Below are 27,831 nucleotides of genomic sequence, written 5' to 3' on the forward strand. Positions count from 1 at the left end.
ACAGATAATAGTATAATAATAGTAGTTTCATTAGTATTCTTTTGAGCTTTAATAAGAGAAAAAAAATAATCTCCCCATTCCAGTATTAAAATATTGCTGGTAACATATACCAGAAATTTAGATAACTACCAGAAGTACTACTATTTGGGAGTTTATCGTCTATAAGTATTTAAAGTTATAATAACAGTATGGGTGACCATATACAAATAGAATAGGGGATCTGTGTGTAGGAAATCCTGAAAAGTGAATAAACCTTAGAATTTTTACATGCTTAATATCCTGTAATAATGTTGTATAATAATGTTCCATCTTTGAACAATATTTTTTAATCTAAAGGTCCAAATTGGTTCATTTTTTTTTTATATACATTATTTATGGTGAATGGATATTTGACACCACACGCTCAGATCTCCTTTACTACTCTGCAGCTCCAGCTCGCTCGCCACTACGTCCTGATGCGCACAGTGTCAGAACGTAGTAGGTGATGACGCGCACTATGACCTGACACTGTGCGCATCAGGTCACAGTGGAGACTGTGTCAGACCTGCAGTGTAGCAGGTGCCTGATCAGGAGCCCCATGCCCGATCAGGAGAGGTAGGCAATTTCTTTAAATTTTAGTACTGAGTATGGAGGTCTGATCTAAGCATAGGAGGTTCTGATGTGAGCATGGGGGATCTGAGCATGGGGGGGGGGGTCCTGATCTCAGCATGGTGGGTCTGATCTGAGCATGGGGGGATCTTATCTGAGCATTGAGAGTCTGATCTTAGCATCGGGGGTCTGATCTGAGCATTGAAGGTCTGATCTTAGCATGGGGGGTCTGATCTGAGCACGGGGAGTCTGAGCTGAGCACAGGGGAGGTCTGATCTGAGCACGGGGGGGTTTGACACTTAGAGTATGATTTGTGTTGTCTGATCTGAGCATTGGGGGTCTTATTTTGGGGGTCTGATTTGGAGGTCAGATGAGCATTGGGGGTCTGATGAAAAAAAAAATATGATCTTCTCTGCTAATGAAAAATAAGCAAAAAAGGGCGAAAAATACAGTGACTCGTGTGTAAATTTATAGCTTGTGGCTCCTGGTAGTCATATATATTTTTTTTCTCTTTGTGTCTGTAAGGTTGGCCACCACTGGCCTACTGCATAACATTTATACTTTGGCTCAAATGATTAGAGAGGGAGTCTGTGAGCTTCATTCTGCCTCTAAAAAGTAATTCAAATGCTGAGTAGTACTCTTAAAGGGGTTATCCCACGTTAGTCATTGGTGGCATATTGCTAGGACGGAGCCCCCCAAGTGAATGAGTGCACGCTGTACATGTGCGGCTGCCCTTCATTTATTTCTAACTCTGATAGAATTGAATGGAGAGCAGGCCATGCATGTGTGGTGCACTCTCCTTCGGGTGCCTGTACTGGAGGTAGGTGTGGGTCCCAGGGGGACCAGTGTCCCACATGATAAAACTAATCTACATAGTTCTATAAAAATACCTTTAGGTCCATTGACAGTGGTTCAGTCACAGAGAAAATGAATTATCATCCCATAGGCAAATGTGCTGACAAGTGCCCAGTGGGCAGTACTGAGCATGAGAAGTACTGAGGATCTCCTCAGTAAGTAAACCCTGCCTCACTCTTCATGCTTGGTTTTGATTTAATGCTCCCCTGCTGTCTGACGCCACACGTGTGCAAGATTTCACTGCAAGGCTTTGTGACTTCAAAGAGCAAAGCAGCTTTTTCGTATAGAAATGCCAATAGCTGCCTAATAGTTCCTCCTTCTTTTAAAACATGCAAGTACTTATCTTGCCATTTTAAATAAAGGTCATCATTGTAGACACACATATCTCTTCTCTTTCCTTTGTTTATCCACCTTTCAGTGCCACAAGGGCCTATATGCCAAGGTATGTTTTTGCTTGGACTCCACTAGTAGACGCTATAGATATGTACAAAATAAGAAATAGCTTCCTTTTCTAGAAGCAGGGTTGTTATAGTTTGCTGAAATGGGTTCTAGATCATTAACCAAAATGAAGATTTACAGTACTGAATTCCTTCCAGTACTTCTTGACTTTTTCAAGTACAAGAGGTGTATTCCACATGTGTATCACTTTGAAATTCCAGAATTGACTAATTGTAGATAGTCACCAAGAGCACATCTACATTTGACATACTTGCGGCCGTAGCTAGAAAGGGTACATATGCAAAGCAGTAGGCCAACATTCATTTGAAATGACAAGTGACACATATTGCAGATTTTTCAGTGCATGTTGCAATTAGTCAGCAAGCTTTCTTCTGAACTTGTTAGTGTAGAAAATTGAAACTACCAAGCTGTGGTATACTTCAAGCACTGAAAGCGTTGCAAGAAAAATCCACATCTGTGCTGAAATATGGTAGCTATATACATGTCATCAAAAGCGACCTTTAGATTGTTAAATGATCAGTTGGCTAATAGTACTTTTTAGCATTACAAAAAGACATAGGACCATATACATGTAAATAAATAAATAACCCCTTGGTAAATTTTATAATTGTAATTTATATTGATATTCACATTAGAATCTGCTACCAGTTGAAAACTAGAGGTTTTGCAACAGATTATCTCTCAGCATTTAGTCTATTGAATGAAAAAATTGACTACTTCATAGCCTACAATCAAGGAAAACAGGCTATGTTTCAGCCAATTCTGAAGTGGTCTTCTCTAAGAATAGGGCCAATGTACATAGGATTAAAGAGAATCGGAAGTCCATTAGAGAAAATCTGCTCTAGACCATGGATGATCTTTCCAAAGAAATGGTCCTTTGGAGATATTTCACTGCTTACAAAAATATACACTACTCACAAAAAGTTAGGGATATTTGGTTTTCGGGTGAAATTTATGGAAAACTTAAAAAATTCACTCTACAGTGATATTATATAATGAAAGTACGGCATTTAAGTAGAAGCATGCAATGGTGATTCCCTCATCTCCAACAATTTTTGGAAACAAAAGCCAACAACAGTATTGGGTATACCCCCACAAAAATATCAATGTCTTAATAACTTGTCATGTGGCCTTGAGCATCAATTACAGCTTGACAATGACGTCTCATGATGTTTCTCAAGTCAACTTATTGTCTGCTGAGGCATGGCATTCCATTCTTCTTGAAGTGTGGCCCTCAGGTCATTGAAGTTCTGGGGTACAGAGTTATGAGCCTCTACACGGCGACTCAGCTGATCCCATAAGTTTTCAAGGGATTGAGGTCTGGAGAAAGTGCAGTCCACTCCATTTAAGGTATTTCAGTCTCCAGAAGCTGTTCCTTAATGATGCGACCTCGAGGAGCTGGTGCATTGCCGTCCATGAAGATGAAATTAGGCCTGTGTTGTTAATGCAGAGGCAGAATAACTGGATTAATTATGTTATTCAAGTAGTATGGGCTTGTCACTGTACCATTCACAAAGTGTAGGGCAGTTCTGTATTGACTAGACACACCTGCCCACACTGTAACACCACCATCACCAAAGGCAAACAGTGGCTGATGCATAGCGATCTCCTTGAGCTCTCTAATATTGATGGCGGCCATCATTTCTGCTCAGTGTGAATTGACTTTCATCAGTCAACTTCACTGAGTGCCACTGGTCCCTAATCCAGCGTAGATGCTCCCTGGCCCATTCAAGACGATAACGCCTGTGGTCAGGTCAGGTACCCTTGCAGGTCATCTAGCACACAGACCATGCTGATGTAAATGGTTTTGAATGCTCTGACATGACACTTAGGTGCCTCTCACCTCCCTTAAATGTGCCTGGAGCTGTGTAGCATTCATCATCCGCTTCCGCAGGGCATTTATCACAGTGAAGCGATTATCAGTGGGATGTGTCCAAAGGACGTCCACTTCTATGCCTTTCTGTGACTCTTACAGTCTCTCTGTATCTCTGTTGCAACCTGCGGATGACACTCTCTGACACTCTAAGCTCAGTGGCCACTTCCGTCTGAGAGCATACTGTTGATCAATTGTTAGATGTCGCCTTGGTCTCATAATGTGAAAATGTGAACAGCATGATGAGGAGGACTGTTTAAATACCAATTTTAATTGAAGCAGGAAATTTATTGGGCGATTCATGGATCAAACACCTGTTGTGAATTTTGCAGTTAAGCTCCTTGTTAGAGAACAGTAAGTTGTGCAAAAAGTACTAAAACATTGAACAGTTGGACGTGTGCATTCAAAAGTTTAGAGAAGATAACCTTAAGTTCACCTTTAAAGGTTAGTTTATTTACAAATGCCTATGCAGGCATAGAACCTATCTTGCCCCAGGTGTAAATTAATACTTCACTTTTATTATCACTTCGGTTAAAATCTAAATGTGACCGTGATACACTTATTTATTATTTTAATTTTAATTGCCGAACCAAAATAACAAAAGAGGTTAAAAATCCAGTCACCACTCCACTTGCAAATGGAATAGTATTCAGTGAATTAGGGGGGAGAGCATGTGCACTATCTCTCACCCTAGTCACTTTACAGGCAGGGGAGAAACCCCCACACTGCTTACAGTGCTGCTACCAGCTGGACAGGGTTGTCAATCCAACCAGATAGCTGTGGGAGCCGTGGTGCGTGAACCCACTATGAAAATGACACATTGAATTATCACATGTGTTTAAGTGCTGGCAACTGTCCCAATGGCAGCAGTCACTGCAAGCAGATGAAGCACGGTTTTGATACCGTCCCTAAGTGCTAGGTGAACCTAACATTGAGAAGTAGGCCATCCGGACTATTATTGGCTAAATTGCAGTGGAGTGGAGTTCTGAGTTAAAAACTAAGACTGCCCCCCGACATGTTTTGCCAGATTTCTGGCTTCCTCAGGGGTAAATCGGCAGCGCTTGTATTAATTTACACCTGGGGCAAGATAGGTTCTACGCCTGCATAGGCATTTGTAAATAAAGTAATTAAATAAAACTTACCCAGGTTTTGTCACAACCATGAATACCTTTAAAGGTTAGAGTGCATTTTAGGTTCATCCTGAAATTTTACCCACAAGCCAAAGATCCCTAACCTTTTGTGAGTAGTTTACTATTATATGCACCATTGAGACTATTTTCTAACTCCACCTTCTTTGCAGAAAATATTGCCAAGTTGCTACTTAGCTCTAATAGCAGAATCTCTCCTATTGTAAGTGTGAGCACCTGGTTCAAAAATTGGGCTTTCTTTATGGATAACATACTTTGATTGGAAGTACTGTATTGCCAAAAGAAAACTGACTCTTCCTTTTTGCTCACTGAAAAATAAAAAAATTACACCTGTTTGTGCCATAGATGCATTAGATCTGAGGTGTAGCAGAAAATTTACAGATCATTGCCGCTTTATTTGCATTTCCAACATTCTTTTAATGAAATGATTGTCATCTTTTGTACTTTCCTCTTTTGGACCTTCAGAATCATTTTCACTGGTGGACTCAATGTACTTAAGTGAATGTTACCGATCCACAGACTGCACCACAGGTTCATAATATGACCCCATAGGCACACTGTGTGTCTCTTCATGTTCCTTTAATCAGGGAAAACTTCTGTATGCCTTGGTGTTAATCCAATATATATTATGGACCCAGATTTATGGGTGCCTTATACAAGATCTTTGGGATACATCTGACAAGAATCCTGAATGCTTATTATTTTTTAAAAAAAATAGCTTAAATGCTTTAATGAATATATAACATGTACACTTACATTCATTCTGTTCTATATTTTTTTTTCAAAGACACCAATTTATAAGTTATAAAGTACTACATTCATTATTTGCCCTGAGACCTTGAAGTCGGCTGACATTTTTTAATTTCTTTCTATTAACGTTTCACACAAACCACCAGCCACCTGAAAGTTTTTGCACCTATTTATCATATAAGCTTTATTTGGCCACAATTTCTTCAAATAACCTTCAAAGTAGTCTCACTTTTAATCCCATGATGATGCTTAATGTGTTATACAAACAGCAATAAAGGTATACAGGTATACACCTGATGAAATACTTCTTAAAAACCTATTAATGTTTTAAGCCAGTCTCAATAAAGAGGCAACACCTGCAACCATTTGTTTGGCTCTGTTTCTGAACTGAAGTAACTTTCACATGTGTTTTATTTCTTCAGTAACTTTTACATTATCCAAATTATTGAGCCTGGCCTTCTGAGTGGGGGAAGCAGTCTGAATAGGTTCTTTATGCTTTGACATTTGAGGCCCACACCCTCATTTGTTGGCTGGCCCAGCTGAAGTTTGCTGTTACTAAACTTTATACCATATAATGCTTTTTATAAATGAGAGAGCACTAAGCAACTCTGATATATTTTATTTCTTAGACTGATAATATAGGTTTTCTGTCTGCTAAGATCATAGTTTCTAAAACTTCTTAACTACCTCTAAAATGTCATATCGTAGTTTTTCTTAATGATACAGTGACTAGGTCAGTGTAGAGATATATAAAAACTAGTTGAAAGATGAAATCATTTGACCCATTTCATAAATTTTCTATGTTGCTTTAATGTGTTGCCCATGGTTTAAAAAAAAAAGAAAAAAGTGGCTAACCTAAATGAAGCAATACTAAACTGTTCAATCCCCTGCCGTCCCTTTTTCAAATTCATAAGAAAAATTTACCAAAAAACTGTCATTGTGTACACTGGTCTTAAATTGTCCTGGGCTGGTATAAAATGCTTCACAATTATTAAGCACATTACTTTTAAAAATGGTGGTGTATTTTGGCCGCTATGACCAAGGAATGGGACTTGCACCAAAATGTGTGACCTTTCTACCCTAGAAGATTGGTGTTAAAGCTTAATAAATCTCTCCCTCTTTCATTTTTCTTTTGTGTGCTAACTTGTTTTTAAAGCTAGTTATCCAAACATTCTACAGATAATTTACTTCCACAGAACTGGGGATCTTAGAGTAGACTTCCATTTAAATCAATATGTGGTCTCCTCTGAGAACATAGTATTAATCAAAACTGACAGAAATTGAGGCACCTAATATGATGATGACTCCATTTTGAATTGTAATTAAATAAAAATCTGAAATCTTATAGCAGGATGTAGATGTGGTTTAGTTGGATAATCTATATAATTTCATGTTGTGTAAGTGATCCGCCTAGAATAAAGATGCAAAAGGGTCATATACATATAGAATCACATGTCTATTTCAGCTTGGACTTTTCCATTATACAAGTTACATTAAAAGTGGTCATACACATTAGTCTAAAGTTGAAAAGAAGTCGTCTAATATTTTCATCCGAAAGTCAGACGAAAGATCTCGTTCAAAGATTGTGAGCAAAAGATCTTTGCTTCAAAGAATGTTCCCAGAAAGATCTTTCAGCCATCGCCCAATTTCATTGAACATGTATAGGCAGTTTGAACAAATGTAATGGCCAATTTAGACAAATGCGTGTATGGCTCTGTCTGTGAAATGAACGTTCACCGAATGTTTGTTTGTTCAACAGTTGCTCACTGTCCCTGTCCCTGTCTAGATATAGTAATCAACCGTCATTGTTATGAAGCTCTCAATCCATTGTTAAGAGGTCTGTATGAATGGGAGAACAACTTATTTTACTAATTGTATAACACTATGTAAGGGATCGTGGCCTAACTGTCATGGCGTGGGGGTGCTCATCTCTGGAGCTTCGGCAGCATCCTCTTTATAGCCTGGCCATCTGCTATCTTTCTGCCGCCTGCCTTTCCAGATCAATGTCCATGAGGGCCCTGCTTTGTTACCTTCAGCTCTGTGCGCTCCTACCCACTGGGCCTCGCTGTATGCTGCATTCTAGAATGCTGCTGTCTGTCACAGGGCCTGACTGCTTGAAGCACTGATCGGCCTGTTACCAAGAGTGATACTCACCCTGGGAGGCTCCTTCTCTGCAGTGGTGATACTGGCAGCGGTGCTACTATCCTCAGCAGCGTCTGGTTCTCCAAGACTCCTGTCCAAGATATCTGCTTCCCTCCTGCTGGGGCTGAGTCTGCGTGTGGTCCGCCATCTTCCTCTGCCTTCTTGTGGCGGTGACTGTTGCTGCTTGTTTGCCTTCTGCATCCACCTATTTCCCTGTGCCTGGGTGGTGGGGTGAGTGTAACCCCTTGTTTGTTGCTTGCATCTACTGAAGGGATATCTGTAGGGGGCCAGCCCTTTTTTTTTTAGAGACATAGTCTCCTATATGGGCCACAAAACCGGTACCACTGCTACATCCCTTGGCCCTAAAGCAGTAGTGGACGCTATGATGCAAACTGAGGAGGCTGGAAAGTGTAGCCCTCCCGATCAGGCTGCAGTGGACATGAATAAAATTGTTGCTGCCATTACTTCTTGTCAGGCTGTGCTTACTGCCAAAATTGATCATTTACAGTTGGATGTTACTTGCCTGTGCCATGATATTAATAAGATAAGGTCAAGAACCTCATAGATGGAGAGGCGTTTAAGTGGGGTTGAGGACACTGCTCATATGGGGGGAAATCACCTTCATGCTCTTCAGCAGCAGGTGAAGGCTTATCATGCGAGGGCGGAGGATGTGGAGAACTGCAATAGATGAAATAACACGTATTCTGGGCCACTCTAAGAGATCTCAAGGCCCCAACCCAGTGGAGTTTGTGGAACAGCTCATTAAGCAAGCTCTGGCCCCAATCACTCTCTCCTCCAGTTTTGTAGTTGAACAGGCTCACAGGATCCCCACTAAACCTTTGCAACCAGGTGCCCCTGCCTGCCTGTTTAACCTGAAAGTCTTGAACTACTGGGACAGAGATGATATACTTTCTATAGCTCACCAACTGAAGGAGATTAAGTTTGATAATGCTAGGATTTCTTTTTACCCTGACTTCATGTCTGAAGTCCAGAGGCAGAGGCAGCAATTTACAGTGGAGTGGACCAGGCTTCGGGAGAAAGGTATCACGTACGCCATATTGTATTCCTCTCGTCTTAGGATTCAAGTTGGAGATCTTACTAAGTTATTCTCTACACTGGATGAAGTTTCTGACTGGCTGGGCAGGAGAGGATGAGCCCTTCTCGGCGCCTGACATATCAGGTCGTGGCTGATTATCTTTGTGGCGTTCAGGACTACATCACCATTTGTGGGACTATATCTCTGGCCTGTAGTTATAGGATGTGGTCTAATATGTGGCTTTTGATTCTATTTGTCTACCTACAGGTCTATTTCTTTTCAATCAAGCTTGCAGATCTCCATCTTTTCCGTGAGGAGTTAATACAGAAATGGATGTCTGCACCAGCTTCCGTGACCTGCATATCTCCTTCAAGGACTTGGTGGCAATACATGCAATGTTGTGTTTAATTTGAGGGTTAGCATTACTGTTCGGAATGCTAGCTTCAGGCAGGTTGGGGGTTATGGGCAGGGTTGGGATATTTCCTAGATAGGATTTGGGAATTGTATTCTTATCTGTATTTTTATTGTTTCCTCTGGCGTGTATGAGTGTGTGAATAGTAGGGGCACTCCACAGTCCTCTCCTGTTCATTGAATCTTTACAATTTCTGGGATGGCTAATTATAAAATTATCTCTTGGAATGTCTGGGGGCTTAATGACAAAGTGAAACGCTCCCTTGTTTTTAATTATCTGAAAGGGTACAACCCTGATATTGATATCTTACAGGAGACTCATTTCAGGGGACAACATTTTTTTAGCTCTGAAATGTCCCTAGGTGAGTTTTTCCTATATTGCGATCTTTTCTAATTATGCCAGGGTGTCTCAGTTCTCATAGGCAAATCACTCCCTTTCCAGTTGCACTCTGCTCAATTGGATATTTTTGGTAGATATGTTATTATTTTTGCCGCTGTCAGAAGTGCAGACAATGTAATGGTTGGCCTCTACGTCCCTCCCCCTTTCCATCGATGTCTTTTAGATTATATTATAGGTAAGGTTGCAACGCTACTGGCTGTCCCTGCGATCCTCCTGGGGTATTATAATGTTGTCTTAGACCCTGTTGCAGAAAGGCTACGTTTCCAGGTAATGCACAATAGGGCGCTCTGTAATTGGGCGGACGCACATAATCTAGTGGAGGGGTGGAGACATTTACACCCTGGGGGTCGCCAGTTCTCCTGTCACTCTACATCGGTTGGCTCTCTTAACTTTGTAAGTCAGGATATGCTTCCATCCATCTCTAGGGAGTGGAATATCTCCCTAGAGGTATCTATGACCATGCTCCTTTGCTTGTGGTTATCTCCCATTAACTCTCTGCCCCGATTAGACAATGGAGACTTAATTCTAAGTGGCTGGAGGTTTTGACCGTGACTAGTGCAGTGTTCAACCAATTATTGGGCTTGCAATTTGGGGTCCTCTAAACCTCTCACCGATCCATGCAATAGCAACAAAATGTAAGGAACTTCAAGTCACCCGCTCTAGGTTAGAGGAGAATTTGGTTGTTAGAGAAGAGGCCTATGCACAGGACCCTTGTGAGGATACACACTATAAGTTGTTGGAGGCACAGAGATTTTTAACCCTTCATTTGACAGAATACATGCAGAAGAAACTCTTAACCCAAAAAGAGGGACATAAGAAGGGGAGAGCTCTGACTTATTTTCCTGATACCAAATCTCCACAGACTGTAGTCTCGAGTATTGTCACTGATGGTGGGATTCGAGTTAGTGAACCCACTGCAATGTATAAGCAGTTCACCCTGTACTATGATAACTTGTATTCTTCTAAGGTGAGTTGTACAAGTGGTGATACACAGACTTTTCTAAGCACTATTTCTCTCCCATCTTTGTCACAGATTGACGGTAGTGCCCTAGTCTCTCCACTAACTGCGGAGGAGATCAAATCGGCAATAACACATATGGCTGCTGGGAAGTCCCTTGGCCCTGACACCTTCCCGCTGGAGTGGTATAAGTTGCATATTGACTCCCACTGTGCGCAACTGCTCAAATTGTTTGAGTATGCCTTTGACTAAAATAGTTGACCCCCATCTTTCATGGAGGCCTCGATAGTTATGATCCACAAGCCAGACAAACCCCCTGACCAGTGTAGCTCATATAGGCCAATCACCCGTCTGAATATTCATGCCAACATTTTAGCAAAGGTATTAGCCCAGCGGCTCGGGTAGGTAATACTTTTAGTCATTGACCCTGATTAGTCGGGTTTTATGCCTGGTAAAACTACTGACATATATCTTAGGATACTTTACACAAACTTGCATATCCCTCATGATAATGTGGATTCCTTGTGTGATAGTCTTCCTAGACAACGAGAAGGCTTTTGATTCGGTAGAATGGGAATTTATGTGGGAGATGGGAGTTGACCTGTATGAACTTTCACTCCGTTTATCTATGCTGGTTATGACTTCTATATCAGGCCCCGGTGGCCAAAGTGAGAGTCAATGGTTATTTGTCTGACCCCCTCCTCCTCTATAGAGGTACCAGGCAGTGCTGGCCTTTGTCACCTATGCTTTTTGCTGTTATTATGGACCCTTCTCTCAGACTTAGTCCAATTTACTCACAACTTCCAGGTTGCAAGTAAATTGGACTAAGCCTATTCTTTGCCTTGTTGATGATGTGGACCCAGTTGGAGTTTCTCCCCTCTCGCGTCTGTTAGTAGTTGATCGGTTTGTTTACTTGGGTATTCAGGTACATCTTGATCCCAACATGTTCTACTAGTTAAATGTTGTTCCTATGATGTTTATCACTCGTAAAATTATGTCTTGGGAAAATCTTTCCCTGTCACTGGTGAACTGTGTAAATCTTTAAAATGGTGTTATTACCCAAATTACTGTATATATATATATATATATAGGGCGGCCCCAATGACACTTCCCAAATCTCATTTTGCATCACTTGATAGACTACTGTCACCCTTTTTGTGGAGATGTCAAGCACCTAGGTTGGCAAGGAAATCTCTGAAGGCGTACTCGCAGGGTGGACTGGCGCTACCTGACATGTATATTTATTGTGTAGCCACGCAGCTGGTTTATGCATCTTAGTGGACCTGGGCAGAATCTAATTATCCAGGTGTTAAACGTCAAGTATGGCAGCCGTGGCGGCGAAATCAAATGCGTTTGTGGATTGACATGTGGTGGGGGCATAAGGGGAGACATGGGTCTCCCTTCATTCCTTTGTGGCATAATAGGCAGCTTCGGGAATTATTTCATTTACCGGATTTAGAATTTTGGCCAAAGAAGGGAGTGAGATATCTTACCCAATTATATCAGGACGGTGTTTACCGCACCTTTGATAGTCTTACGCAAGAGTTTTATTTGCCCTGCATGAGTATATATCGATACTTTCAACTGGGACATGCTTGTGCAGCCCATTTTGGTAAAGGTCCTATTAAACTGGAATGTCGTCCACTTGAATCCATTGCAAGAAGGGTTCAGCCATACAAACCGATTTCGTCCTTTTACAGGGAAATTCTTGAGAACCAAGACTCGCTGCTGCAGCAGTCGTTTGAACATTGTCATGAGGAAATCCATGAGCTGGAGGTCTCCCATCTGAAAGAATTGAGCTATATGTGGAAGTCTACGGTGGTAACCGCTCGTGATCAGCTTATTCAGATTAAATGGTTGCACAGAATCTATATGACTCCTGTGCGGCTGTTTTATATTCGTAGATTACCGGACCCTTCATGCACCAGGTGTGGGGAACTGAGGGAAATCTTATTTCACATGATATGGTCTTGTCCTGTTGTGCATCAGTTTTGGAGACATCTCTGTTCGTTTATTGAATCGAAACTGGGTCTCTCAGGAGTTTGTTCCCCCATAGTTTGTTTATTGGGCCTAGTGATAGAGCTGATTCCTACCCGATTTGTTAGATGCCTATATCGTCTCCTTAATGTTTTATGGGAGGAAAACTGTTCTCCTTAACTTGAAAACCCCAATTCTCCTACCCTATCCCAGTGGGCTCATCTGATAAATGCGGTTTTACCTTTGTATAAGTTGACATATGCGGCAAGGGGGCACCAGATCGCTTTGTACAGATGGCTATGTACAGATGGCTTTTTACCTATGGCTTCAGGCCCAGAATACCATTTCTATGTAGGCTATGTGACTGTCCCATTATGTTGCCTTATGCTGGTCCTGAGCATTTACATTTACAGGGAATGTCCTTTGTGGCTACTGCACTGTACAATATTTTGAGACTTTTGTGCTATATTCCCTTGTTCACTGTCTTATTCATGGGATGACTGCCCAATAAATATTAATAAATAAAAAAAATAAACACTGTGTAACATGTTAGTATTCTCAAATATTAAATTCAATTACATATAATCATAAATTTTGAGCAAATTGGTCCTGTCTAATTGCCAGAATAGCGGGGTGCTAGTCATAGAGCATCTCCTTCATGGCTCTTCAGAAAATCCCTCAATGGTCTGCCTATGCACTAGCAATGGTGAGCCATGGATGGAAATCAATAACATAGATCCTTTCAAGACAACAGATAGCCATATTATTCTTTTAAAGTATCAGTGGCCCTGCTTCTTGCACATATGGTATTTTCACCCCTGCTATAGATAGTAGGCCCCTTTATATCATATCTGTAATTGCTATATTGGGGGGTTACACACTACTCTTTTGCAGCAGCCTTTTTTGTCTCTTACCATTATCTACTATTTACAATATTTTATGTTTCATATATCATTACCATTAGTTTAGAGCAGTGACATTAGTTCCCTATGACAAGCCAGAATCCAAACAGCATGTATGTCTATAGTTAAATACGGGTTTTAGGGAAAAATGCCCTAGGTACAAAAAGGTAAAAGTCTGTTGTAGGTCAGCTGTACAATAAAGACGGTTATTTGCTCAGAACAGATACATGCCAGATAAATGCAGTATATCAACAAGAAGAAGCAAGGAAATTAACCAAGAGATGACCAAATTATGTAACCACTGTGCTGTATAGTATGACCAGAACAAAGCGAATGATGGTAACATCTCATGACTCGGTATATGGAAATAGATGCTTTTGGCTAAGTTGGTCAAGTATGGCTACTATATTAAGCGAAATGTATCCTGCTATATAACATATATACACTTCTTCCTTTACACTAATAAATGAATAACATTTTGCCCGATGGCATTCTTCAAATTAGACTGATTGACTACATAGCTAACCATGTTACTGTGGGTGGATGTGGTTAGGCTGGGATGGTTTATAATGGAGTTTTGCTAATTTGTGAATACATAAACCGTATTGTACAGTTACAAAAGTGCTCTTGCTTACATTTCATAGTTAATTACTGGTCACGGATCAGCTTCCGTTTTAGGCTTAATCTGTAGTTTTCACTTAACATTCATGGCATATAGTTGAATATTTAATACCTCTTCATTGGATACTAAATAAAACTAATTGTATGTAAATAATAAAACAATGTGTAAAATGTGTATCTACAGTATGCTGTACTTGCAAGATATATAACCCTAGGTATTTGTCATTGCATTTACACTTGCTATGCTGAATGTATTTTATTATGTATTATCATAATGATTAGTCTCTTTAGAATAGTTTATTATACTCACGAGTGTAGTTGAGAGCTAAACATGTTGTCAGGTGAGATTTTTTTTTTAACACAAAGACATGTACAAAGAAATTTGAAAGAAAAACTTGAGAAGGATACAATGAGGGAGACTTCTTTTATCTATTAAGCCATTGTACAGTATATGTGACCTTAAAGGAAATGTGTCACCAAATTTTGTTTCTGCCAGTCAAACCAGATAGTAACACATATCCTTTTTTTGTAATCTGTTTTTATTTTCTGATTGTAGATCTTTTTTACTCTATTTGCTCAACATGATTATGTGGGCGGCCATCTTGCCTGAGTTGTTCTTACCAGCATTCAGAAAGCATTAAAAAAATTGCTTTACAGCAGCCTCATGGGCCATAGACATAAAGGTCAGGAGGGGACCTCATTGACTTCTACGGGAGAGTTTTCTAGGCATGGTTTGTGACCTGTACAGAGGTCATTGTACAAGGAAAGAAGAGATAAGCTTTGACAAATACCCACTGTGAATGGTGGATCCTGTCTTATCTATACACAGAGGTGATTACATTAAAGGGGTATTCTCATCTTAGTGATCACTGTTAAATCTGTTAATGATTTGACAGTGATAATTTTTCTAAATACACGTTATTACCCAATTCCCACCCTTTTTTAGAAAATAAGTCCCCTGTTACCTGATGTTGTCTTTGGTCTCCCCTGGTTACGGCCACCTCTCCTGTGGAATCCCGCCAGGCCGCGCTTGCGCAGAAGACTGAAGATTCTCTCCCGGCCGGGCCGCGCAATGTCCTGAACGCGCACGCCGCTGCGCATGCGCCATGATGACTTCTTCCTGGCCAGTATAGTACAGAGCCACGAACGCGCACGCCGGCTCTGTACTATACAGGCCAGGAATAAGTCACCATGGCGCATGCGCGGCGGCGTGCGCGTTCAGGACATTGCGCGGCCCGGCCGGGAGAAAATCTTCAGTCTTCTGCGCAAGCGCGGCCCGGCCGGGAGAAGAATCCAGGAAGTGAACTTTGCGCTCAAGGAAGGTAAGTATGAAAAGGGAAGATGAGAATACCCCTTTAAAGGCAAGATTAGAATGACAGACAAACGAGTGGCTACTTTCACACTCGCGTTTGGTGCGGATCCGTCATGGATCTGCACAGACGGATCCGTTCAGATAATAAAAATGTCTGCATACGTTCAGAACCGATCCGTTTGTATTATCTTTAACATAGCCAAGACGGATCCGTCTTGAACACCACTGAAAGTCAATGGAGGACGGATCTATTTTCTATTTTCTATTGACTTACATTGTGTGTGAGAACGGATCCGTTTGGCTCAGTTTCGTCAGCGGAATGGAGATGGATTGGAGGCAAACTGATGCATTCTGAGCGAATCCTTTTTCATTCAGAATGCATTAGGGCAAAACTGATCAGTTTTGGACCGCTTGTGAGAGCCCTGATGGGATCTCACAAACGGAAAGCCAAAATGCCGGTGTAAAAGTAGCCTAAGTAAAGTGATCTGTGCCGACCAAGAATGGGAGCCGATTATTAAGGCCCTATTACACCTTAATATAATCGTGCAGATCATCGCTAACAAGCGTTCGTATGAACACTCATTAGCGATGATCTGGCAGTGTAATACAGCCTCCGATGAACTGTAATCAGAATCTTTAAGCAGGTTTAAAAGTCCTCGTTTGTCAGTGGCAGATCGTGCTGTGTAATCACAATCTGCTGGCACAATGGCATTAGGGATCGCTCCTTCCCATACTGAGGAGGAGATCGCTGCATGTGATGGTTATAAGTAGCAAGGCCGAGTATTGGCCTGCATTTGTGGGAGGGGCGCCCTGCCCTTTATCAGCTGCTCACCCCCTGTCATCAGTGCACGGACAGCAGCAGCAGTGTTCCCCTCCCAGCCCGCCCTTTTTTCTTTACTCTTCCACAGGGTATGCCCTCTTTCAGGTATACTCCCGACGGTAACGGTTATGGCACAACTTAGACCGTTGACATCTTTTATGAGTTAGGTTCTGTCACATATAGCCCCGATCACAACTGCAGTATCAAGAGACAGGGGCACATTTTTTTTATCTTATGGACAACTTTTATGTATTGGGTGATATAGTAGTAGATCTAGTAATATACCTTTCTAACTTACTAGTAAATGAATATTAAATCCTGGGGAAACCCCTTTAACTGTGTAGTTAGCCATAAAGGTCCCATTGAAGTCTTTAATGACAATAAGAAACATTTGTAATACATGGGGGTGGTTGTGTAGTTGGGGCGACTCCTGGGAAGTCATTGGCTGCCATATACAGTAGGTGCTCGACCCCAACACACAGCACTGACTAGGGCATGGATCAGCAACCTCAGGCACTTCAGCTGTTCTGAAACTACAACTCCTAGAATTCTCCTTTTGCTTCTATCAGAGTTACAAGAATAGCCAAGTAAGTGTGCTTGCTGGGAATTGTAGTTTCACAGCACCTGGAGTGCTGAAGGTTGCTGATCCCTGCACTAGGGTCATTATCATAGGAAGCCAATTTACCTATTTGTACATTTTTGAGGTGTGGGAGGAAACTGGAGAGCCCGGAAGAAACCAACACAAACACGGGGAGACTATAGAAACTCCATTCAGATTTTTCCCTTAGTGAGGTATGAAGCCAGCGCTGCAAGATACCAGTGATAACCATTGATCCAACATGCTAGTCAACAAGTCAATAATAGATCTGAGATCCTGGAAGCCAAATATGGTATGACCTAACAGAATTATCAAAGACTCTTCACTTAAGACTTTAAAGATTTTTTTAATAATTTTTTGATGTTTTAAATTTTCCATGTCACTTTTTCAATCCTGCAGTTTTCGCACAGACCACAAAGTCTAGTAACAGGTACCACTTCTTGTTCTGTTCAGATCACTTTTCAGCAGACATATCCTCATCATCACAAGTAGGATAACAATGACAGATGTCACCTATATATACAGTACAGACCAAAAGTTTGGACACACCTTCTCATTCAAAGAGTTTCCTTTATTTTCATGACTATGAAGGCATCAAAACTATGAATTAACACATGTGGAATTATATACATAACAAACAAGTGTGAAACAACTGAAAATATGTCATATTCTAGGTTCTTCAAAGTAGCCACCTTTTGCTTTGATTACTGCTTTGCACACTCTTGGCATTCTGTACATGATTATGGGGGCAGTTATCTTACCTGAGCTGCCTCTTTCACATGGGCGAGATTTCCGCACGGGTGCAATGCGTGAGGTGAACGCATTGCACCCGCACTGAATCCGGACCTATTCATTTCTATGGGGCTGTGCACATGAGCGGTGATTTTTATGCATCACTTGTGCGTTGCGTGAAAATCGCAGCATAGAAGTGAATGGGGCTGCGTAAAAATCACAAGCATCCGCAAGCAAGTGCGGATGCGGTGCGATTTTCACGCATGGTTGCTAGGTGACAATCGGGATGGGGACCCAATCATTATTATTTTCCCTTATAACATTGTTATAACTGGAAATAATAGCATTCTCAATACAGAATGCTAAGTAAAATGTTGATGGATGATGGATTAAAAAAAAATGTACAGAAACTAGAATTAAAAATCTACAATCAGAAAATAAAAACAGATTAGAAAAAAGGATATGTGTCTCTATCTGGTTTTAACTGGCAGAACAAACTAGAGGTGACACATTTCCTTTAATAGGGCAGGATAGAAGCCGTTCCTTGTAGTCAGATTATGTTAGTGCAGTGGAAATGAAAAACAGAAGTATAAGACACGTGGAACAGAATCATGTTCCATCCTGAGCTTTTGAATGTGGTGGAAAAGTAATCCAGCTTTGATATGGAACTCAATGGTTACCCTAATTCTCCTGCCTTCTCTAGTTCAACCAATGTCTCTACTAATCCATTCAGTCCCAAATATCTAACTACTGTTCAGTGTCCAAGTCTACCTATATTACAGATATTCTTTGCATTTACTCACTTGTAAATCAGCGAGTCAGGGACACAGTAGCAAGATGAGGGCCATTCTGTATTGTTGACAGAACCCAAGTTAATTTGGTTATTGAAAGCCAGCTGATTACAATAAGTTGTAACCATACGGCTGGTTTTCCACACAGTGCTATGGTCTCTCGGCAAGTACAGGTCAATACCCTGGTTATTTATGTGATTCACCTGTACTTGCCTAGAAGATGCTGTTTTTTGCTACATGGTTCTCGGACATGCAGCTGCTAAGTGGAGACTCAGTCTTGATTGTTTTGATGCAGCTTTTGAAGCCAAAGCCAGAAGTGGAATAAAAAAAAAAAGAGAGACAACTTTTTTAAAATATGATCTCTATCTATGATCCATGTTTGGCTTTGGCTTCAGAAACTGTACCAAAAAACCTGAACGCTGAAACCTTACCTATGTCTGTGTTCTACTTTCTAAAGTACAAAGAAAGGTCTACATTTCCATGAAAGTGATTGACTAACAACACAGACATGTTAATGTGTGACATAGGAGGGTCACAGGAGAAATGTCTTTCTTTAACAAGGAAAGTTGAGTACAGACTCAGTCAACACTGCCTCACAACTCTGACATTTCACATTAGTCTGACCTTCCTGTAACATATATTTAAGGCTCGTAATTACAGAGTTGTGGAAACACTGAACCCATAAGTGTAACAACTACTGACATCTCCACACTAAGAACTAGCCCTCACAATCTTTTTTATACTGTTTTATAAATGTCCACAGTTGTGTTGCTTTATGATTTACTATTTTAACCTATGAGATATCAGCTGAAGAGATAGCTGCTATGGTAATAGTTTGAAAGGAAGTTGCAGACGTGTGGTGAACAACATCTGATCTTCAGTAGTAGGAACTGATAAGGGTGATTTTTCAAGTGAGGCTAAGGCTACTTTCACACTCGCGTTTCGGCTTTCCGTTTGTGAGATCCGTTCAGGACTCTCACAAGCGGTCCAAAACGGATCAGTTTGCATTCTAATGCATTCTGAATGGATAAGGATCCGCTCAGAATGCATCAGTTTGCCTCCGTTCCATCTCCATTCCATTTTGGAGACGGACACCAAAATGCTGCTTGCAGCGTTTTGGTGTCCGTCTGATGAAACTGAGCCAAATGTTTTCCGTTTTCACTGACACAATCTGGCACAATAGAAAACGGATCCGTTCTCCATTGACTTTCAATGGAGTTTAAGACGGATCCGTCTTGATTGTGTTACAGATAATACAAACTGATCTGTTCACGAGGGATGCATGCGGATGTATTATCTGAACTGATCCGTCCATGACGGATCCGCACAAAACGCGAGTGAGAAAGTAGCCTAAGTTCTCATGGCAAACCTCATCATAACCACTACATTACATGCCTCTTTGTACACGTTTGTGACAGTCTTGGTGACTTTTTGCATGTATTACTTTTTTTTAACCAATCCAGGGGTGGAATCTAAAGGGAAGGAATGTCTAAGTCTATGTTCACAGATAGTAGATTGTTTTCAGAAATGCTTAGGTCAAAAGTACTTGCAACAAATCTGCCATGTGTGGACATACCTTAAGGGTTTGGATACATTGTCAGGTTTCTGCATGCAGTTTTTTGGAAGCCAAAACCAGGGAATTCAAATCTGTCCTTCATACTTTCTCTCTTTTTATGATCCACTCCTGATTTTAGCCTTCAAAAGTGCATGCAGAAAAATGGCTGTGTGGCCATACCCTAAGAGCTCATTCAGACAAATGAGCTGCGACTTGTCCATGCAGTGGCCAGTTAGATGTCACACAAAGATGGCGTCCGTCCATTTTCCTTGTGCACTTATTCCCTAGATTCTGCAAGTCTTGCAGTAAAATTGGACCTATATGGTGCATGCTGTACATGGACTGATTGTGCAGAAAATTCTACGTGAGTAGGCTCATTGACTAAAATAGGTCCATGTTCAGTCCGGGTGCTGTCTATTCTACACTTGAGTATCACTCGCCTGAATGAGCCCTAAGGCTTCATGATATGCATATTGTTGTGATTTCATCCAGAGACAGAGATTTTTTCTGTCTGATTCCGTAAGAAAATCGTAGCATGTTCCAGAAAGAAATTATTGTGAACTGACTAACAGTGGACTATCCCAACAGAACATGGCAGTAATATGAAGAACCTATTGAAATAATAATGACTATGGCAGGCACATTTTTATTTGTGTCTTATGCCAGGGGAGTCAAAGGCAAACAGGCTGTGAAATAAGTGAGACTTACTGTACTGTGTCCAAGATGGCTTGTAGATTCCACTCTAGTCCTGGTACTGCTTACCTTTCTTGGATATTCTGCCAAAGACAAGGAAAATATGTGCTCTACAATTAAAAAATCATTGCAATTTATTGGAAATTATACTGCCAGTTTCTCATTATTTTTGTTTTACTGCACACAAATAAGGCGTACAGCCTTTTAGGTTTTAATATACCAGGGTGTGATTTATTTTGTTTGTGACTAATTTTCTTAATTGTAGGGAGTGAAATTAAAGGAATTGCATTCAGTGTGAGACTTCATTGTTTGTTCACTAGCTAGATTTTATGAGTTTGCTTATTTTAACTAGTATCCTTTATGTACTGTTTGTGAAATATTGAAATGTGGCATTCACCTTGCCCTGGGTGTACAGCCAGATCATATATATATATATATATATATATATATATATACAATATAATTGTAGACTCCGCAACATTAAAATTGCAACATCAAGACGGACAAACTGTAAGGTTATGACAATTGAGGAAGTAGTAGGTGTTGCTGAGATCTGCAGATGATCACATTTTAAAGCACCTAGCTCCTTTCTGTGCTATGTGGGAGGAGCATAAAAGCCAGAATAAAAGCAAAGTTTTTTAGCCACATGAAGCCTCAAAAATTGGATCAAGTCATGTGGGGGGGGGGGGGGGGTTGTGCAATGCCTCCTGTTCCTCAATGTGCCAGTTATCACCACATGTTACAAACTGAGAGGGACAGGGAACCCTTGAACTGAGAGACCTTGTTTTATTACTCCGGCAGATCGCTGTGCACCTAGGCCAAGACGTCAGCACTGTTCAGTGTTGTGTGTCCTGGTGGTTGGGAGAACAACGATGAATTGGACTGACAGCAAGAGGTGCACAGAGGCGAACCTCTGCATGGACGGATAGTCTAATTAGAAGAATGACGTGTAATGATCCATTCTGTACTGCAAGTGAAATCAGACGTCACATTCCAAGCCTAGAGTGGCAAACACTGTCTACACAAACTGTTATAAGGTGTTTGCAAGGCATTGGGCTACGAGGCAGACATCCATCTACAGGTGTTCCATTGACCTCACAACACTGTTCCCAAAAGCTATCATGGTGCACATCAAGATGGAAATACAGGCTGGAATGGAGGTCTATTCTTTACAGCGATGAGTTCCACTTTTGTCTCAGATGCAATGAGAGATGTATATTCTGGAGACCACATGGTTAACTCCATGAAGATTCCTATACAAGGAAACATCACACCAATCCTATTTCCAGGATCTTGGTTTGGGGTGGCATAATGTATGGTAGCTGGACCCCTTTTTAGTTCAGGTGCACTAACAGCTTATCGGTATGTTGATTTGGTCATTGATACGGCCATTTCTCCAAAGTGTCCCAGGAGGCGGTTTTTAACAGAACAATGCCATGCAGCATGTTGCTGGTGCTACTGTAAGCAAACTGCGTGACCTAAACATGCTACCATGGCCTGCAGTGTCTCAGAACTTGTCCACCATCAAGCACATCTTGGACGACATTAGTCAGCAATTGGAAAGGGATCTGCCAACGGGTCTTGATGATTTGTGTGCCAAACTGCATTCAGTGTGACAGAACATTCCTCATGCACTCTACATTCACTTCTATGGGAGTTCCAGAAATGGCCTTTTTTGGGACATACACGCATGTGCTGTACACTCTGCTTCACTTTGGGGGCCCCGTTCTATAGACAGGTGCAGGTCCCAGACATCTGACATTGGTGGCATATCCTAGCGATATGCTAGCAATGTGTGAGATTGGTCAACCCCTTTAAATGTTTCTTGCTATAGTTAGCTCATTAAAGAGGACCTTTCATGGGTCCAGACATTATAATATAAGTAGGGGGTTGTTTAGGGCATAGTGCAGGCAGCTTAGATCACTTACTAGCTTATCTGTGCGGCGCTCCGTTCCCCCATTGTGCCCCCCTTTTACTTTTCCCACCTGGTATGGAAATGAATATCATCGGTACAGGGAGGAGGAGACTGTCCTGTTTCTCAATGGCCGTCTTCTTCTCCCTGGCTGTAAAGCTGTCCAATCTCAGTGGAGAGCATCACAGCCAGGGAGAAAAAAAGCTCACCTTCTCCCTGGTTGTGATGCTCTCCACTGCAATTGGACCGCGCTACAGCCAGGGAGAAGGAGACGCCCTCTGAGAAACAGGGCAGTCTTCTCCTCCTTGTACCGATGATATTTATTTACATACGAGGCAGGAAAAGTAAAAGGGGGGCACAATGGGGGAACGGAGCGCCGCACAGATAAGCTAGTAAGTGATCTTCCATCCCTGCACTATGCCCTACACAACCTCCTCCTACTTATTTGATAATGTCTGGACCCATGAAAGATTCTCTTTAAGAATCAAGATGAGCATTGCTATATTTCTATATTGGTGTAGAAACTTTAATTTCTGTAGACATAGAGGATGCGCTCCTTTTACTGTAAGAGTCCTTAGTATAAATATATCATGGGAGGGATCTCTGTATTGACCTTTGATATACGTATACATAGTTCTTAGATCTCCCCTTATCTGTCTTGTTTCTAAACTAATTAACCCTAATTTTCATAATCTTTTTGGGAACTATGCACAGGTTGGAGTACAGAGAAATCAGCCAATGATCACCATCAGCAGAAAAGTAATGGTCCAGTGAATTTGTTACTGGGGGGATGGGTTAACTATAACACGTATGAATGGTAATTTACATTATACCAGATGCTAGCGCTCACATGAACTTGACTGACAAGACTGCCTTCTAATCAGCAATATAATCCAGTAATTGTACGACATAAACATTATAACATTATAGTCTTCAGTAGTCTGAAAACAGTTAATCTAAACAGGTTTAACATTGCTGGACACTCGCATAATCATCTCAGTTACAGGTGACATCATAAGCCACAACTGCATTTACTTGTATATATTTTATCCTTGATTCATTTGAATCTGTTTAGTCTGACAGCAGTTTTACCAAACACACAGGCATTTATCAAATGATCCATCAGTAGCAGCACAAAAAGCAATAATACATCCAAGTGAAATTTTTTGCTTTGATTAATTCAAATCCATGGAGCCCTTGGGTCCAAAGCTTCTTCAGCAACATGGCTATTTGCAAATAGATTTTTATAGCACATTAGTGCTGGAGGAGATTCCAAAGAAAATAGCTCTTTTGAATATTAGAACCAGCTGTGACTTTCTTATGCTGATGACTCATATTTTTTTTTTATTGGGTGGGAGAACGAGGCAAAAGACACACAGAGTTTTATTCAAGACGTTGTTTGTTTTGCAAGGGGTATCCTAGCCACAAGCCAACTCGATCTTACCAAAATGCAACTCATGTTTATTTAATTTTTTTCTCCTCTCCTAACAGTTCCAATTATAAAAACAGAGCCCACTGATGACTATGAGTCAGCTCAAACCTGTGGCCCAATGAACCAAGGATTAACGCAACTCTCCAAGCCATACTACAGCCAGCAGATTTTGATGCCCTCTGATCCTGGTTCGTGCCTTGTGTCTGGCTTCACGTCCTGTCAGCAGAGAAACACTGTGATGTCATCGTCTCCAAACTCAAGCCCCAAACTCCATGACCTTTCATCATCTTCTTCATATAACAAATGCATCTCGAATCCTGGTCACTCTCAGCTAGGACTTCAGCAGCCCACTGGAGGTGTCCCCATCATACAGGAAGTGCCACGGTCTATAGTTGTGCACCCAAGTTCACCCGAACAGTCATCCCACATCATGCTGCAGCCGCAGGTGAGTCTCCATCAGAGCAGTAGCTGTCCCTTTGGTTTTCAACAAACAGTCTATCCCAACAGTCCCTCTTCTCCAGTTCCATCTATTACCCAAGAGCCATCCTATTTGCAGCCCTGCAGTCCAACTCACTCATCAGTAATGGGCCAACAGCAGCACCAACAACAGAAGGTTCAGAGAAATGAATCTCCAACCACTCAACCTCTGTCACTGCCAGAGTTGCATGAGGACAGTAATCATAATTTGGCCCCTATTCCAGTAACCATCAAGTGTGAGCCTGAGGAATTGGATCAGTTGTACTTGGATGATGGTAAGTGTTCTGCAGCTGTTGAGGCATTCAATTCCACTATATTGCTGTATCAGTAAGTTCTTTCTTAACCAGATGCTTTCAGGAGCACTCATAAATTAACAGCACCAAGAAATGGTGCAGAAATATGTCTATTTAGAATTAATAAAAATAAGAAAAGGGAATTGAAAATGTTCCTAATGTAGCATTTCTCATACTGTGTATTTTAAGCATTAAATGCCATTTGTAACCACAGAGGTAGCTTAACCATCAATTGCTACACAAAAGTAATTGCAACCATATGCTCTTAGCTCATGCAGGTGATTTGATAAAGTCTGAGTAGAAGTACAATAAAATGTCTAGCTATGAATAGTTCAGCTCTCTTGTGCAAACACTCCAGTAGCAGAAAATGTCACATTAATCTAAAAGGACTGTATTCCTAACAGTGTTATAGCTGTTTAAGAATAGCTTTGATTTCATTAATTGCTTTTATGAAATTATTGGAAATTAAATGTCTAATTAAGTAAGGTTGTAATTAGAAATACTAACTTATTCATGAACTATCCTTAGGATAGGTCATCAATATGAGATCAGCAGTGGTCCGACTTCTGATTCCTCTGTTGATCAGATCAGCTGTTTACACAGGATCTGACACCAGAACCAGGCACCGCAAATACACAGCCCTATACACCATGTAGTGGCCGTGCCTGGTAACTGCAGTGCTTCACTTTAAGTAAATGGGAGCTGAGCTACTGAAGCCCAGCACAACCATTACTATTTGAAATTAAAGGGGTTTTCCATTATTTTAATATTGAAGACCTATCTGGATAGCTCATCAATATCAGATCAGCAGGGGACCGACAACCGGCAACCCGTCTATGAGCTGGTTGAAGAAAAGGCTGCTCTCTGTCTGAACGCAGCCTTCCATTGTTTGTTTGCTTGCTCACCGTCAACAGTGCAGCGGTGAGCAGGTGTAACTACAAGCGGTCCCATTCACTTCAATGGGACGGCTCGTTCCTATATACTTGAATATTAAATCCTGGAAAACCCCTTTAACTGTGCTAGTATCCCGAGGATAGGTCATCTATATGTGGAGCGTGGAAAAACGCTTTAATGGTATGTCTTATGTACACAGCTGTTGTACGGATCCGTAACACATCACCCAGATGGACCATCGGCAGGTCCATATCATGCATTTTTTTGCCTCTGAAGTCATACAGATTTTTTTTTTAATTAATCTGCGATAAAACAAAAAATCATGGCATCATGTAAGGAGAACACTGTGATGAACAGAGCGACCATACAGTATTGCAGCACACACAGTCCCTACTTGAGGCCTAAGTATACATAATAAATAAATCTAAGTGTGGCCAGCCGCAGCTCCCCTCTGTGATAACAGCTACTCAATGGGGGGGGGTCTTGCAATTAAAAAATGTCTGTCTCCTTTTAAGTACATAGCTATATTTGGTATCTGATCCCAATATTTTTGAATAAGATTTCTCTATGTGCTGTACTTTTATGGGCCTACTGTTATGCACACCAAGGCACACAAATGTTTTTCCTCTCCAGGGGAGAATATGGTGCTTCATAGAGGCAACATATGGCAGCACACAAAATCCATATGTGTGCATGTTAGTCTTCATAATAAATAACACTACCTTTGGAAATGTAGTGGCTGTTAAATCAACAAAAATCTGAAACTGGAATGAATCGATAAAGATATCACACAAGAGGACAAAGCTTAAAGTGGCCGTACACATTAAAATTGATCAAAATAAATAATTTCAACAAAATCGATCAACCAAAACGAAATTTAACAACAAACGATCGTTTTACTGACAGGCCAGTATTGCCTAAAAATAAGTCAGCTGTATTTAAAAATTTGTTGAACAAATGATCTTTCATTCAAAGAAAGATCATTCATAGACATGAGATCTTACTTTAAAATAATGTTCCCAGAAAGATCTTTCATTCATCGCCAAGTTTTATTGAACATGTATGGCCAGTTTGATCAACTTTAACAGCTAATATGGACTAAAATGTGTACAGCCGTGTCTGCAAAATGAAGGGTCACCAGATGATTGTTTGTTCAACTGGTGTTCAACCATCAACCAACTTATATCTAATGTGTATGGCCACCTTTAGACTTTACAATTTATTTTGATGTGGGTGCTTAATACTTGAATCGACTGGCATGAATTGTCAAATTTGCTCATGGATCAGAAGGAAGAGGAGGTAGTTCCTGGTTGATTCTAGACCTCTGGTGAAACATAACAATTGTTAATTTAAGTAATTGGCTTTGGAGTGATTGAACACTTCTGCATATTCCCTCTTCAAACTGTTTAATAAGTTGATGAGTTTTGTTTAGAAAGATTCTTGTATATTTTACTATAACTCATACCCTTCAGACGATTCAAATTCACTATTTTGTGTGTTTGCCTGGTTTGCCTGATACATTCCCAACTTTCCCAAATTTGTTAACCCACCAAACAAATAATAGGGACAAATAGAATTGTCTAAATAATTGTGATAAATAGATTTAGTTATATATTGTTATATAACCATAACCTTCAAAGGGTTACATTTTAAAGTTGATATCAATCAATTTACATATAAGAATTACCTAAAGGTATCATCTAGGAGAACATCATTTTTGGAAAAGGGGCTAAAAATTTAAAATAATCATTACTCACTTCATCAACCCCACTACTGCCCTTCCATTGCTGCGCCACTTCCCAATGCTTTCCTCTTCCTGGTCATAGCTCAACAAACAGGAAATTCTTGGATATGCCGCTCAGCCAATCACTGTCCCTGTGATGATTATCTCAGGCAATGATTGGTTGAATGGGCATTTTCAGTAATTTGAGACCAGCAAAAGATCAGTTAGACGAATAATGAGTTTTTTTTAACCCATTCTGGCCCTTTTTTCTCGAAAAATGTGTTCCCTGTACAACCCCCTTAGTATTAATCTATGATATAGATGTAGAAATAACTTAAATGCAGAGAAACCGTTTTTTCATGAAACAGTTTTCAACTTTATAACATGTAGAAAAAAGTGTAAGATCTCTTTTGACCATGTTGTCAGACTGTGCTTCTGAAAGATTTATTGGGACATTTTGAAAGGTTAATCTAAAATGT

General features: G+C 40.8%; 1 protein-coding gene across 5 annotated transcripts in view; it reads left to right on the forward strand.

The window, feature by feature from the left end:
• The window catches only part of NFATC1 (nuclear factor of activated T cells 1), a 202,191-nt gene that overhangs the window by 126,253 nt on the left and 48,107 nt on the right, over window positions 1-27,831 (forward strand). For 2 of the 5 annotated variants that reach the window (XM_040433493.1, XM_040433496.1), the window contains one exon: window positions 24,025-24,717. In XM_040433493.1, coding sequence (XP_040289427.1) covers window positions 24,025-24,717 — 693 coding nt within the window. Of the gene's footprint in view, window positions 1-24,024; window positions 24,718-27,831 lie in introns of those variants that run through there. The other 3 variants (XM_040433494.1, XM_040433497.1, XM_040433498.1) reach the window with 3 other exon arrangements.

This window comes from Bufo bufo, chromosome 5, assembly GCF_905171765.1.
Source record: "Bufo bufo chromosome 5, aBufBuf1.1, whole genome shotgun sequence".
NCBI lineage: Eukaryota > Metazoa > Chordata > Amphibia > Anura > Bufonidae > Bufo > Bufo bufo.